Source organism: Corylus avellana, chromosome 8, assembly GCF_965113065.1.
Source record: "Corylus avellana chromosome 8, dhCorAvel1.hap1.2, whole genome shotgun sequence".
Lineage (NCBI taxonomy): Eukaryota > Viridiplantae > Streptophyta > Magnoliopsida > Fagales > Betulaceae > Corylus > Corylus avellana.
Genome location: NC_142497.1, coordinates 7966876 through 7980864, shown reverse-complemented (window position 1 = coordinate 7980864; position 13989 = coordinate 7966876). Strand labels below are relative to the sequence as shown.

The following is a 13989-nucleotide window of genomic DNA, read 5'->3' as shown; positions in this document are numbered from 1 at the left end:
AGCAAGCTTTTATCATGTGGCTTGCTATGAAGGATAGACTTCTTACAAGGAAAAAATTACTTAAATGGAGCTATAAGGGTGAGGTGCAATGTAGTTTCTGCCATAGCTAGTTGGAGACTCGGGATCATCTCTTTTTTTAATGCAGTTTTAGTTCCAGAATCTGGAATTTCTGCATGCTTCGATGTAGAGTTGAGTAGCATCCTATGATCTAGGATGATCTTATGCATCTAGGCTGTAATAATTGGGGGAATAAATCTCTTCATTGTTTGTTATGTTGTCTGGTTCTTGGGTCTGCTGTGTACAATCATTGGCGTACCAAAAATGAGCTTTAGACGTGATGGTACTCCAAGCACTGAAGAGCAAACTCTGAAAAAGATCTTGTGGGAAGTAAGAACTAAAATGGCTGGGAAATGAGGGTTTCCAAGAACTAGAGAAAATCTTGCTTTGTGCTCTTTGTGGAATTTGCATACTGATATGCTTGTAAATGATGGCAAGTAGGCTGTTTTTTCTTGTTTTGGTTGTTTTTCCTCAGTTTGTTGATTGAAGAGGTTGTTTTTACTTTGTTTTGGCTAGTTTTCAGCCTTTGTAAGGGATTGTTTTGAGGTGTTGCCCTGTTTTTGAGCTTCGGTTTTCATGAAATTTCTCATTCATCGAAAATAAAAACTTCATGTAATACCATTCGAACGGTTACTTAGGTGCTGTGCCATGTGGGGCACAAAAGAAAATATATTGTTTAACGGTTACGAAACCACTACGAGTTCTAATGATATAAAGTAACAGTAAGAACGGTAGATTTTTTTTCACGCCCCGTGTGACTCTCCACCTAACTGTTCGAATAGTTACTTTATTTTATTTTTATTTTTATTTTTTTTTATTATTATTATTTGTCTAAACAATGGGGTTTCCTTTGACCCCACATGGCAGACAAAAAAATAAAGATAAAAATTTGGTATATATAGCATTATTTGATAGCACAAAAGTGTTTTGAAAAATTTTACTTTATACCCCTGAACTACCGCGCGTTTTGAGAAGATCCTCAAAATTTAAAAACTCTTAATTTACACCCATTAACTTTCAATTTCAATCAATTTACCTCAATTCATTAGTTTTAGCCGTTAACTTCTAACAGAAATGCCTAAAAAGAATATATTACCTTTTGATTTTCGTTTATTTTATTTTTAAATTTTTATTTAGGTTTATTTAAAGCCGTTAACTTTATTCTTTTTTTTTTAAATAAAATAAAATAAAATAAAAATAATTTGAAATTAATTGTAAATTTAAAATTTTATAGAAAAGTTAAGGGTATAAACATTATTTTATTACTTTTAACGTTTAAAATCTGACAGAAGAGATAAATTAATTGAGATTAAAAGTTAAAGGGTATAAATTAAGAGTTTTCTCAAAACTCGCAATAATTCAAAAATTTAAAGTTAACTTTCCTAAATGTATTTTGTTAAGATTTTGAAACAACTGGTATAGAGGATCAAACCCTGGGATTTTGACGACCGAATCGATGAGGTTGGTAGTTAGAATCTGTCACAATTAAAGCTGAACTGAACAACCATGAAAAAAAAAAAAAAAAAAAAATGTTGAACTAAACCGAACCAATGGTGGGTCAGTTAATTTCGGTTCAACTAATCAATTGGGCGGGGCCTAAGGAATCGTATTGTTTTCCGACCTTCGGCTAGGTTTCCTTCAAGCTCCTCAGCAATCGGCCAAGTCCACAGTCAAGATCAGCAAAAGGTTTTGGAGTAAAGAACCAGGCCCAGCCCTAATACTTTGCGTAAGGAAGCATATAGGCCTCGGACAGAAATGCGGTTATGTTTTGGAGGGGGCATTTAGGTCCGTTTGTGATTTTAAAATATTAATTTTTAAAAATATAGTTAAATGTTTGATAAAATTATAGTTTGGCCTTTAAAATCGTAGTTTAGCTTTTAAAATTGTGCGTTCTAAAAAATGCACATCATTATTTGCGATTTAAAAACTCAAATTTTTTAATTTTTAAAAAACGTAATTTCAAACAATCTATTTTTTGCGATTTGGTTTAAATTGCAATGTCAAAGGCACTCTTTTTTTTTTTTTTGGTTGAGAAAATACTACTTTCATTCATAAAGAATATAAAAACAAAACTAGAGCCCAAAGGCTCTAAATTGAAAGAGCAAAAAGCTCTAGATTAACAATATCAAAAATACAAGTTGGGGCCTCTTCCATCCAAATTTGATCATTTACTTGTTGTGACGCTGCCTGTGCCAATATGTCAAACGCACTCTTAGTGAAGGAGAGGAATCGAATTCTAATAATTTTTTGTTCCAATTGTGAGTAATTCGGACAATTGATAAAAATTTACGTGACAATTTTTATAGAATTCACATGTCTGAGAAATGCTCTATAGCATTACTCTTGTTTTACTACTATTTTACTCTACTGACATAGAATTTCCAATCAATCCTTAAATTAATATAAATTAAAAAAAAAAGAAATGTCTAATAACAAATTGACAATGCCATCTTAGGATATGAGAATGGGAGTATACTATTTAGACTTTCTCTACCTATCCAGCAAGGAAGTGGGTTGTCAAAATTATATTATCAGAGGTAATTTTATTATTGGATTTAGATCGATTGATAATTTTCATTTTCATAGTCACCTACTTTATTGCTTTTGAAAACGATTACCTTCCATAAGCTCCCTAATGTGGAGATCGACGATGTGTGAAGGGCGCGAATGTTAGTTGAATTATCTAGAAAATGCTCTGTTGTGACTTTAATGGGGGAATTCTATGCTTTCAGCCTTACTCATTGACTGTGATATACTTGAATTGATTGAATTGTACGTGGGTTTTCTTTAATTGTTGCTAGTGTTAGTTGAATTATCTTGAACATGCTCTGTTGTGTGCGGAGGACTTCGATGTGATTAACTTTAAAGAAGACCTTCACCACTTTTGGATCTGAATTCAAAACTGTATTAAAATGTAATATCAAGTTTTTGGTTATTTACGTGATATTATAGGTGGACAGAGTACGAATTAGACATGGAATTCTAAAAGGTTGTTTGAAAATGAAGAAGAGTTTAACTTCTATTTTAAGATTTTTTCTTTATATATATGTTTGCATAAATTTGTACTCATGATCAGAAAGAATTTGGTTCCAAGTGAGAATGGAAAAGAATAAGAAGGTGAAAAGTAAGATAGTTATTATGCTACCCCATAAGATGCAGGTTGCTATCCTCATCAAGTAAAAAACAATTGCTGGTCGATATATTAGAGCTGCATTTTTGTAGAGCTTTTAGTCAAGAATTAGATCTCTTCTACAGAGAGGTGCAACTCCTGGGCCGCTTGTATCACCGCCACCTTCTTCCACGCAGAGGGTTTTCCACCGGAAATAAGAGGTTTCATGCCTAGCCTTTTTTTTTTTTTTTTCCCAGTAGTTTGAATAAGGCTTTCTCCCCCATTACTTTTAAATTGATGAAATAAGCAATTTTTACTGATAAGTTTTAATTTTTTTGTTAAAGTTTTACTAATATTTATTTGTATTTGTTTTTGTTAATGCTATTGAAACGGTTAGATTGATCCCCGGCATCGATATGGGCATAGCTTGCATGTATACTACGAAGAGTGGTGCAAAGCGGATGCTGGTCAGCCATTTTTCTACTGGTAAGCAAAGATTTAGCTCCAAAAAAAAAAATGATTTCCTCCAGAAAAAAAGTTATTGTTCTTAGTTCATGGTATTGGCTCTATTTAAATTTTCTCAAGAATATTTGAAATGTGATGATAATACTCTTGTTTCAATAAAATTGTTTGAGAAAAGAATGATGGGGAAAACGAATAGAAGAGAAAGTATATCAATGGGTAATTAATTTTTGCTTCTTTGGCTTGTTAATATAGTTTCCCTATTGCAAGAAGTGTGCCTTATGCTAGGCATAAAGGCAATTTGTTGTGCAGAGTTTTATTGTTATGACTTTCTGCAGGTTGGATGTAGAGGAAGGCAAATACCTCGATCTCCAACACTGCCCAAGACCAAAGCTGCGACAACAAAGCATCAAGTATCTTGGACCTGTATGTATTTGAATGAATAAGATTCAAGTCAATTATCAACTGAAACTAAGTGTTGACTGCATTGCAATTTGATGCACAATATATTAGTTAACATATTTCTTGTCAGTTTTGTTTATTTTTTCCATTTAGTTTAAAGGGTTGGTTGCTTTAACATGGCATCTATATTTAAATCTCACATTTCCTATTGGATTTTCACTTATTATGCGATGCTTTTGTTTTTATTGTATTCTTGTATGTTTTTTCATGAGCCACTGTTGGATTTTAAAGTCTTACTTTACTTCCACCTTAATGATTTTATGTCCCTTGTATGCTTTACAGGGTGAACCTTCTTCTTCTTCTTATAAGCTTGCTGTTTCTTTCATCCAAAATTGTGCAGAAAAGCTTGAGTCCTATGCTTGTGGGTTTCAAGCCCATAAACGTGTGGGTAGGTAAAAATTGGAAAGCATGTTATATGTTTGTGCTTAATTGAAATACTTGTTCGTGTGATTTGATAATTTTTATGCCAGAGAGGTTGGAAAATAGAAACTACTAGTGGTTTGATATTTGCTATACCTAACAAGAAATATTAGTATTTGGCAGTGAACTATTGACTAGAAAGTTAGAAGCCTAATTAGATAATAGAATGGCCAATTCGAGATAAATATTTGAAATGAAATGTCATACTTTATGCCTTTGTTTTCCTGATGACCAAGATTTTTCTTTTTCTTTTGAGGAGATTCATCTAAAACTGAATCGCCCCATATGCAATACTTTCTCAATCCAATGGTCTGATTCAAACCAAATAAAGAGAACAAGATTAGTGGAGCCAGAAACCAATTTCATTCATGCTGTCATACACATAGGATTCATCCTCATATGCTTCATTTGATCTCATTCTTTTTTAGTAATTATTTGCCAGAGGACCGTACTCCGCTAGAAGTAAGGTCGGTTCAGCCAATGTTCTATGTTGCCTTAGCCTTTGGTTTGCCTTAATTATTCTAAATAATTTGACAGAAATTCTGTGTCATGAGATAAGGACATAAAACTTTAGGCCATGTTTGTTTTTTTGCATTTTTGTTTTATGTTCTCCAGACATAAAACTTTTTCTCTGTTTTCAGTTTGTTGATGACGACTACAAGTGCTACTTGGAGATCAATTACACATTTGATATCCGTAAGGATTGGCAGTTGGTTAGACTGGGAAGTCTCCTTTCAGTGTTTCTGTTTTTGTTACCTGTTAATTGTTTTATAAGCATAAATCTGCTTTAGTGTTGACATGTCTCATTTCTAGTATCGTATATATTTTCAATCCTTTCCGAGATCAGCACCTAAACAATGAAGAGGGGATTTTTATAAGCATACAAGTTGATTTATTTGTTTTCTTTTTTCTTCTTTCTTCTTATGCGTAACAATGTTGTTCATATAAGTTGAATTGTTTCTTTTTACTTTTCCACCGTTTTGTTTCCAACTCTTGGTGTGCTTGACGTTTAATGCATCAACAAGATCAATATTTTCTTTGCCTTGTATTATAGTGATAGCAAATTCATAAATATTTTTTTTAGCAATATTTTTTGTTATATCTTAAGTAAAGGGTATAAAATACACAAAATTCCTTATTTTTAAAGTTGTATTATTGTGACCCAATGCTGACAGCAAGGTCACCACCCGACCCCACCATGGGTCTGATCGTGACTCATGTTGGGTCCATGCGAGTCACTTTTTTAAAAGGAAATAATTTTTAAATAAGGACACATTTTAAATTTTAATAAAATTTTTAAAGATATTAAAGTTACCACTCTCACAATTTCTCTGAATCACTATTTAATTCCACCTAAAGCCTAAAATGAGCCACTAGCTCCAAGAAGACCCACGAACCACTAGTCTAAGCTGAACTCCCATCACACCCCCAAAGAAGCCCACGAAAACTAGCTCACTCTCCCATATCAACCAAAACCTGAGATTGAAACGAAAACCCCCAAAAGCATGACAAACACAGATCAACAATTCAACCCACAAAGGAGAAAAATCAAAACCAGATTCACCCCATAGAGGAGAACAGTTAAACCCAAAAGACTGGAATGAGAGATTGAGAAAAACCTGAGATTCAAAAGCTTCCAAGTCCAAAAATGAATTGGTGAAAGTGTGAGGAAATTAATCCTATTTCCCAAGACCCGTGAGATGTGAAAAATAAGAAGAATGCGGAATAACAAAGATAAGCAATCACATACGACACAAAGATTTAAGTGGTTCAGCTTAACAAGCCTACATCCACTGGCGGAAACGACCCGGAGAAAATTCACTATCAAAAGATGGAGTACAAAAATAGTAGAGAGAAAATCATTCAGATCCCAAAGCCCCAATACACTCAAATCTCACTATCACACAAGAAAGATTATCCCCAAAATAGAATACAAAAGACAAATGTACAAACTCTTCTTTTGCTAGAACAGATGGCGGTTGATCTCTATTTTCTTCTCTCACTCTGCAGCACCCTTTTTCTTCTAATCACTTGTTTTTGGCTCCTCCAAAAACCACCAAGAAGAAAATACCGTGGCAGCCCTTGTACTTCCTTCTCTCAAAATTCTCTATTTTTCTCCTCCCTTTAGTGCTTCACGTTTTTGGCACTTATAAAGTTATTTGGCTTGGCACACTTCACAAGGACGTAGCAAGTCCTTTTATAGTGTCATAAGTCGATTGTGCAAGACACCAATACAACTAGGAGAAGGAATTCAATTTTGGCAAAGAGAAACAACTCCAAGTCCGTGCAAGGCAAGGAGTCAAAGTTGACCCAAAAAAAGAAAACCAATTCCAAGGCTTTGTAGGACAATAAACTGATTGGGTCCCACAAGCACATGCTTGATGGCTTTAAGTCACATGCCTTAACAGAAAGAAGCTTGCATAGAAGACCAGATGCGTGAGTCCGGCAAGGAGGCTAAATCACTGCAGCACCACTGAGCTCGACAGATTTTCAGTGAGATCATGTAATGCAGGAACAATTTTTGGCTTCATGCTGCTACTTTTGTTGTGGTATGCTTCAACATTCTTCAGCTACTTGATTTTCCCTGCATGGCCATAATGCTAGTATTGATCAGGATGATAAGATATTAGCAATATCATGAATAGGAAAAAAAAATAAAAAATCAAGGAAACCTAAGCTCAAACAACAATTTTTTTTTTACCTAGGCGTGACCATAGTAGCACCTACTGCGGAGTGACACAAGAGAGGCTTAGGCAGCGGGAATCATGCACACTCCTTCAAGTCCGACTGACTCAGCCCCACCCAAGGTGGTTTACATTAATCAAGCATGGAGATTCCCATTGTGAGATTTGAATTCATGCCCTAGTGTACATCTAACCACTTCAGAAATTTTCTTGGCCCATTGAACTACCACCTAGAGGTTCAAACAACCATGTTAAAGCATTGAATTAACACTAAGCCAAAAATAGTCCAAATGACTGACAAGAAAGTTTTATTTTCATTGAAAGAAGTTCAAGGTTAACAAAACTTGACGTGGACAATGCCTCTTCACATAACATGTTAAATAAAGTGAAATCAAAACAGTAGGATAATTCCACTATGAAAACTTTCTAATTCAAATTGCCAGACAAGAACATGTTGTAGCTCAATGGAAACTGAAATCGACTTAGATGTTCTCCATAATTTTGGTGAAGCATCAACCTCGGTGCTATGAATTTTTAAAAAAAAAAGAAAAAAAAAATTGAAAATCACATGAATATATATATACACACACTTGATTGTTGGATAATCTGCATAATCTCAAAAATTTTAGAATCTAATCAAAATGCATAATCTTTCCGGGCTACAAAATCAACTCGAAGGGAGTGAAAGAAAGAGAGAGTAGTACATAGATGTAAACCCTATTATCTTAGTTTCAGTACCAAGAAAAGCAACCAATATAAACAAACAATTAAGTAAATCATCAAATTGAAAGTAAATAGCCGAAAGCACTAGCTAAATCAAAACATTTGAACTAGTTTAAATAAATACATCCAAACAACTATACAGTGTAAATTCTCATGTAATTAACAAATACCTCTAAAGACCATAGGTTTTCATCAACCTCTATTTCGTACTATATTGTACAAGAGTCAGGAGTCATACCAGAAAGAAAAAGAAAAAAATGACCCCCCAGTTTCAGCAAAGATGAAACATTTTGTGGAAGTTCCTTGCTATCTCATTAGGTTCAAGTCACAATTGCAAGTATAAATGCTTTTAAGATTTCGAATTTGACACTTTGAATGAAAGTAGGGGACTATGGGAGAAATTGACCGAGACAGAGGGAAAAAAATATATATATATAACCTGCAAATATTGCAAGCAGCACACTAAATCAACCTGATTGGCCCACTCCTGTAAATGTATCTCTATATTTTCCTGTGAAAGCAATAAACTGTCAAGTAATGTGGGATATAAAATCAAATTAAAGCAACCAAATTCCTTCTATGCAAGTATTTCCAGATCTACTTACCAAACTACCACCACATCTTTTTCTAGTTGTTTATAGATTCTCTCATGAATTACTCTTCCTCCAGCACATGAATTCCGACATCACAGCTACTCAATTTAAAGAATACCAAACACCTACCTAAAGAAAGCAAAGCAGAATCAATCAGTTCCTGATTGCCTTCACATGTTTCAATGATACGCTTTGTGCTTTTAAAACCTTCACCGAAACATAATTAATATAATTTCAAATTCAACCAAACATCTTGTATTAGTTCAATTCTACTCTTAAAAGAAACATTTTTACTTTTTTTTTTTTTTTTTTTAATCGACATATTAAACTTTGGAATTGAATAGAAGCATTAATTTCTCCAAATTCATTTACGAGAGAAGGATAGAGAGGGCAAAGCTGTGCCTGTTGCCAGTGCCATTGAAGATCAAGCAGATGCTGATCTTCAGCTAGCTCTCATATGCCTCCTTCATTTGGCTTAATCCAGAGGACAATACATCTACACCATTATTAACAACAACAATGACAACCCTGTCTTTTTTTCACTCACAAATGCTGAAAAACAAGACAAAAAACCAAAATCTAAGTTACCAAGCAACAGAAAAATATAATAATAACCGTGTAGAGGCCAATATGGGCATCGTCCCACTAGTCAGCGCCCAATCCTCCTTCACGGTACAACTCGCACACCATGGTATAGGAGTGGGCAAAAATCCCGAAGGGCAACTTGACTTACTGTCTTTTGTTTGAGACGACAATAGTGAGGTGGTGGGAAGAGCAAGAATAGAGGCTAATTGTTTCTCTAGATATGTGAAGAATCATGAATTCAGATCCCTAGATTTTTTAATATGCTCCAAATCCTCTGTTTCTTCTGCTTCTGCATCTGAAATTTAACAACAAAGAAATATGAAGAAAATGATACTGAAGAAGGTGCGTACTTAAATTTCCATGAAGGATTAAGACAAAAGGATGAGTATATACCTGAATCAGTCCAAGATGCGTGGGTGTTTAATCGTTTAATACTAAATCTGGAATGTGAGCAATATTGGGCCAATCCTCACCCACTTCTTTCTCGCATCTTCGCAATAAGACGGGACAAGAATAAATTTCCAGCCTCTGCAAAGACGTTAGGCTACGCATTCCTTCGGGCAGTGATGTCAAACTGGAACATTCATAAATCTGAAACACTTGAAGTGATGTGCAGTTTTGGATCCAATCTGGTATAGCCGTCAAATTATGACAACTTGAAATTGTGAGCTTTTGTAGAGTGGTAACATGTTGAAGCCCCAATGGGAGAGTCACCAATTTTGGAAGCCATGAAAAGTTCAAAGAGAAGAGGCTCTTAAGGCCTTGCCATTGCATCCCATCCTCATCATTGGCTAGCTCAAGCTCAGCACAACTCTCAATATTCAACTCTTGAAGGGTAGTGAGATGTCGTATACCACGGGAAAGAGACTTTAATCTATCGCAAAAAGATATCCTCAAAGACTCGAGAGAAGTGAGGTTCTTCAACCACTCCTCTGGCAGCGTTTCTAGATCCGCAATGGAATATAATTCTATAAACTTCAATTTTGAGAGAGGATTGGATGAAGATGAGCCTATTGTTGTTGGTGTTGGGCTTTGTGGTACTGCCATATTCATCATCACTGTTTGTTGCAGTAGCTTCGAGCTTGCTTCCCTCAGGACCAACTCTTTTTCAAGATGTGGAAACATTGGGATGGACGTCAACCTAGGGCAATTATTGATCTTTAATGTCGAAAGACAAGGAAACGAAGGGAATAAACAATGCTCTGTCATCGATGTTTCCGTTGTTATTTCAACAGAATTATCACCATCACTATTGGCCTCCACAGAAGAATGCCTCCCCCACCACCCTTTGAGATTACGGCAATTAGAGAGATGGATTTCCTCGAGAGATGGGAAAAATGGTGTTGGTGCCGATGAAGAAGAAGAGAACTCATTGTCGACTGATATGTACTCCATAGCTTCCACATTTTCAAGAAAAAGATACTTGAGAGAATGCAATTGACTCAATGGTGGCATATATTGGCATTTTGTACACCAATATAATTCAAATCTAACAAGATGTGTGAGTAACGAAAGCCAACTCGGAAGCCTTAAACTCATACAGTTAAACTCTAAACGAAGCTCTTTCAGATTTGGGTGTGGTTGGAGGTCTTCCAATAACAATTCAGCAACATCCGAGTCATTGACACCTCTTTCAGGAAGCCAGTGTAAAGTCAAAGCATGAAGATATTTTTTCTCCTTTAAATTTGCAGCCTTACATTCTGACGCAACATCTTTTCCATGTCTCAAATTTGTAATCACTAACTTTCCTCTTAGGTTAGTTAGTCCGTTTAGTTCTTTTAACCCACCGCTATCGTTAGAGAGAGGATCCATGTGTATCGCAAATTTTGATAACGTTTGAAGATTAGTCAATTTCCCCAGTCCACGGGGCATATAATTCAACTTACGACACCTATCTATATCAAGATGCCTGAGGTTGACTAATTTTTGCATGTCTTCCGGCAACTCTTTAAGATTGGAACAAGAACATAGTAACAGTGTTTGCAAATTATGCAACTCGGTTATAGAATTGGGTAGCTTCTGGAGGCGGAAGTTATCAGAAAGATCAAGATATTTTAAATGCTTCAACATCCCAATAGAGCTTGGCAGAATGGTTTCCATTCCTCCATGGCGGTGCAAATCCAAGGTGCGCAAGAGCTTGAAACTTGAAACAATTGCTTCACAAAATGACTCACCAAACTCTAAGTGTCTCCAAGTGGGACGAAGAAATGTTCGTATCCCACTTGCTTTACCCAATGAAGTTGTAATTGATAAAGTATTGATATCGCAATCAATTGATACATGACGAATATTTTTATCCACGTTCATCTCCTTATCATCAAATGTGGTGATCAACGATCCTGCCTCTAAATTGGCAAGATCATGCATGAGATCATGCATTTTGCAATGAGTTACGTTATCAAACTCATCTGTTTCAGCTTCTTGAAAGAATGATCTCCGAAGTAAATCCATAAAATATTCATTACCAACATCTTCCAAGCATCGACTTTGATCTGATAACTTGACAAACCCTTGTGCTATCCAAAGCTGGATCAGTTTTGATTTATCAATGTTGAAATCTTTTGGGAACAAACTGCAATAAGCAAAGCAGTGCTTCAAATGTGATTGAAGTTGATCATAACTTAGCTTCAGAGTTGGTAAGATGTCAGTTTCATTTTGAGGTACTTTTGAGAGTTTATCATTCTTAAAATTCGACCACTCTATTTCTGATTTTTTGAAGCGTAGTAAACTTCCAATTGTTCTTATGGCTAGAGGGACACCCGAACACTTTTTTAGGATCTCCCTCCCAATTACAGCGATGCTTGAATTCTCCTCCGGCTCTTGTCCTTTTTCAAAGGCCATCTGCATAAATAAAGACCACGACGCGTGTTCCTGTAAACCCTCTAAGGAGTATGATTTAACTGTCCCGCAAATGCTTGCAACTCTTTCAGTGCGAGTAGTCACCAATATTCTACTGCCTCTTGCACCACCCATCAGCACTTCTTTCAATTCGGACCATTTTCTATGATCTTCATTCCACACATCATCCAACACAAGTAAGTATTTCTTTCCATCGATTTCCTTTTTAAGATCGTTTACCAGTGTATTCATTTGAACATCTAGTTGTTTCGAGTTTTTTGTGGATTCTAAGATTTTCCCAACAATATCTTTAACATTGAAGGGATTAGAGACACACACCCACATTTTGAGCTGAAAATGTTTTTGGATTTGCTCATCATTGAATATGAGTTGAGCCAATGCAGTCTTTCCTAATCCACCTATGGCAACAATTGGAAGGATTGAAACATCATCTTCAACGTTAGAGTCCACCAGACGGTCTGTAACCACCTTCTTATCATCCTCTCGACCAATAATTGACTTCTCACGAACAAAAGAATAGGTCTCCCGACTCGCAACTCGAGTCTCTGCATCGCGTACCACCAAGTGGAAGCTCGCCCTATCAGCGTTGATGGCATCTAACCTCTCCCTAATCGCCTTAATCTTATGGGCCATTTTATGACGATAGACAAGCGGGTTAGATTTGGAAAAGAAAATGCATACCTTTTTGGCCTTCTTATCACGGGTCATTATTTTCCTTCCTAGAGCTTCAGTGGAAACATCATCAAAGAAGTCCTCTGCATCATAAATGACATCTTGTAGCTTTTTGAGCCAATTTTTGACAGCATGGCCTCCTGCAGCCCCTTTCTCCTCCGCATCCAGAAGTACATCTTTGATTGTTGAAACGGTGTTCATCAGGCGTTTAAGCTCACCTTTGACACCCCATAGCAGTCCGATCTCTTTGCCAACCAATGTAGTCAAAGTATCAATGATTCGCTCGGCAGTTCCGAACAGAAGTTGCTCTGCCATTTCTTGAATGTGAGTGAAGGAATTCTCAAAAGCTCTCTTGAAGGTTTGTTTGCTGTGAGTAGAAAGTGTTTGCATGCTCGGCCAACGTAAGCATTTATATTGAACTCAACTCCCTGACTCCGTTAGTTCCAAAATTAACGTCTGTTATCACAAGAATTTAAATTATGGGTTTTTAATTTTAATTGAAAAAGTTCAAAGTTTCAGATATAATTTGAAATCACTTTTTTAAAAATTTGAGAGATATTTTATTTATTGTTTACATACATAAATATTTATTGAAAAATCAAATTTGATTGATATTTCTCTTAAAAATGATGTATCAATAAAAAGTGATAAATATAAAATTTATCTTTGTAATTGGCCTAAATTACAAATCGTTTGTTACGATATAAAAAATAATTAAGAGATCTTCCAGGTAAGTCAAAATAATAATTTAATCTCTGCAATCAAATTAAAAGTGATATTTATTATCATTTTATTAGTGATAACGTGGCACAACAACATAATTTGTGTACTTTGATAAAATTTGTAATTTAAGTCAATTATAAAAATTAATTTTATATTAATCTCACAATAAAAATCAATTATCAAATTAGCACATGTAAATAAGTGTATTTATATGTATTAAGATTTAAATTAAGTATATACTTAATTCAAATGATAAAATTTTAATAATAATTAGTATGAATTAACAAAAGAAAATAAAAACATTAATTAAGCATTTGTGAAGAAGTTCAAAAACATTAGAAAGAACTTAAATAAGTTAAAATATATTATGTAATTCAATTATGAGCTGGAACTCAAATTATGTACAAAACTTGTCGTTTCTTTTTGTGTCGGTGGCTCTTAAAACAATTTACTTATTATTATTCTTTATCTTTCGGTGGAAAACAGCTCAGCTTTGTACCAGAAGAAATGTTTTAAATGTTAAATGTTTTAAAGAAATCTTTAAAACATTTAAATAAATAAAATACGTTTAAATATATTATTATCTAATTCAATAATGAGCTGGAGCTCAAATGATGTACAAAACAAGATTCCTGGATTC

The 13989-nt window shown here is 34.9% G+C and overlaps 1 protein-coding gene and 1 long non-coding RNA gene across 3 annotated transcripts; one reads left to right on the top strand and one right to left on the bottom strand.

The window, feature by feature from the left end:
- Positions 1-3498: 3498 nt before the first annotated feature.
- Positions 3499-5396, top strand: LOC148584069 (uncharacterized). Its single transcript, XR_015912967.1, has 4 exons — positions 3499-3652; positions 3967-4054; positions 4373-4478; positions 5152-5396. It is a non-coding gene; the product is annotated as an uncharacterized LOC148584069 (long non-coding RNA).
- A 2770-nt stretch (positions 5397-8166) lies between these two features.
- On the bottom strand, positions 8167-13030 carry LOC132188361 (putative disease resistance protein RGA1). 2 transcript variants are annotated; one of them, XR_015912966.1, is made up of 4 exons: positions 9489-13030; positions 9244-9390; positions 8523-8639; positions 8167-8428 (listed from the first exon to the last, which is right to left on the bottom strand). XR_015912966.1 is itself a non-coding variant. In XM_088518934.1 (2 exons), the coding sequence occupies exon 1, from the start codon at positions 13014-13016 to the stop codon at positions 9516-9518; it is 3501 nt and encodes a 1166-aa protein (XP_088375060.1). In that variant the 5' UTR covers positions 13017-13030; the 3' UTR covers positions 8646-9390; positions 9489-9515. The 2 variants fall into 2 exon arrangements, 1 of the variants encoding a protein (XP_088375060.1); XM_088518934.1 differs by lacking the exons at positions 8167-8428; positions 8523-8639 and having other exon boundaries at positions 8646-9390.
- Between the last annotated feature and the right edge of the window lie 959 nt (positions 13031-13989).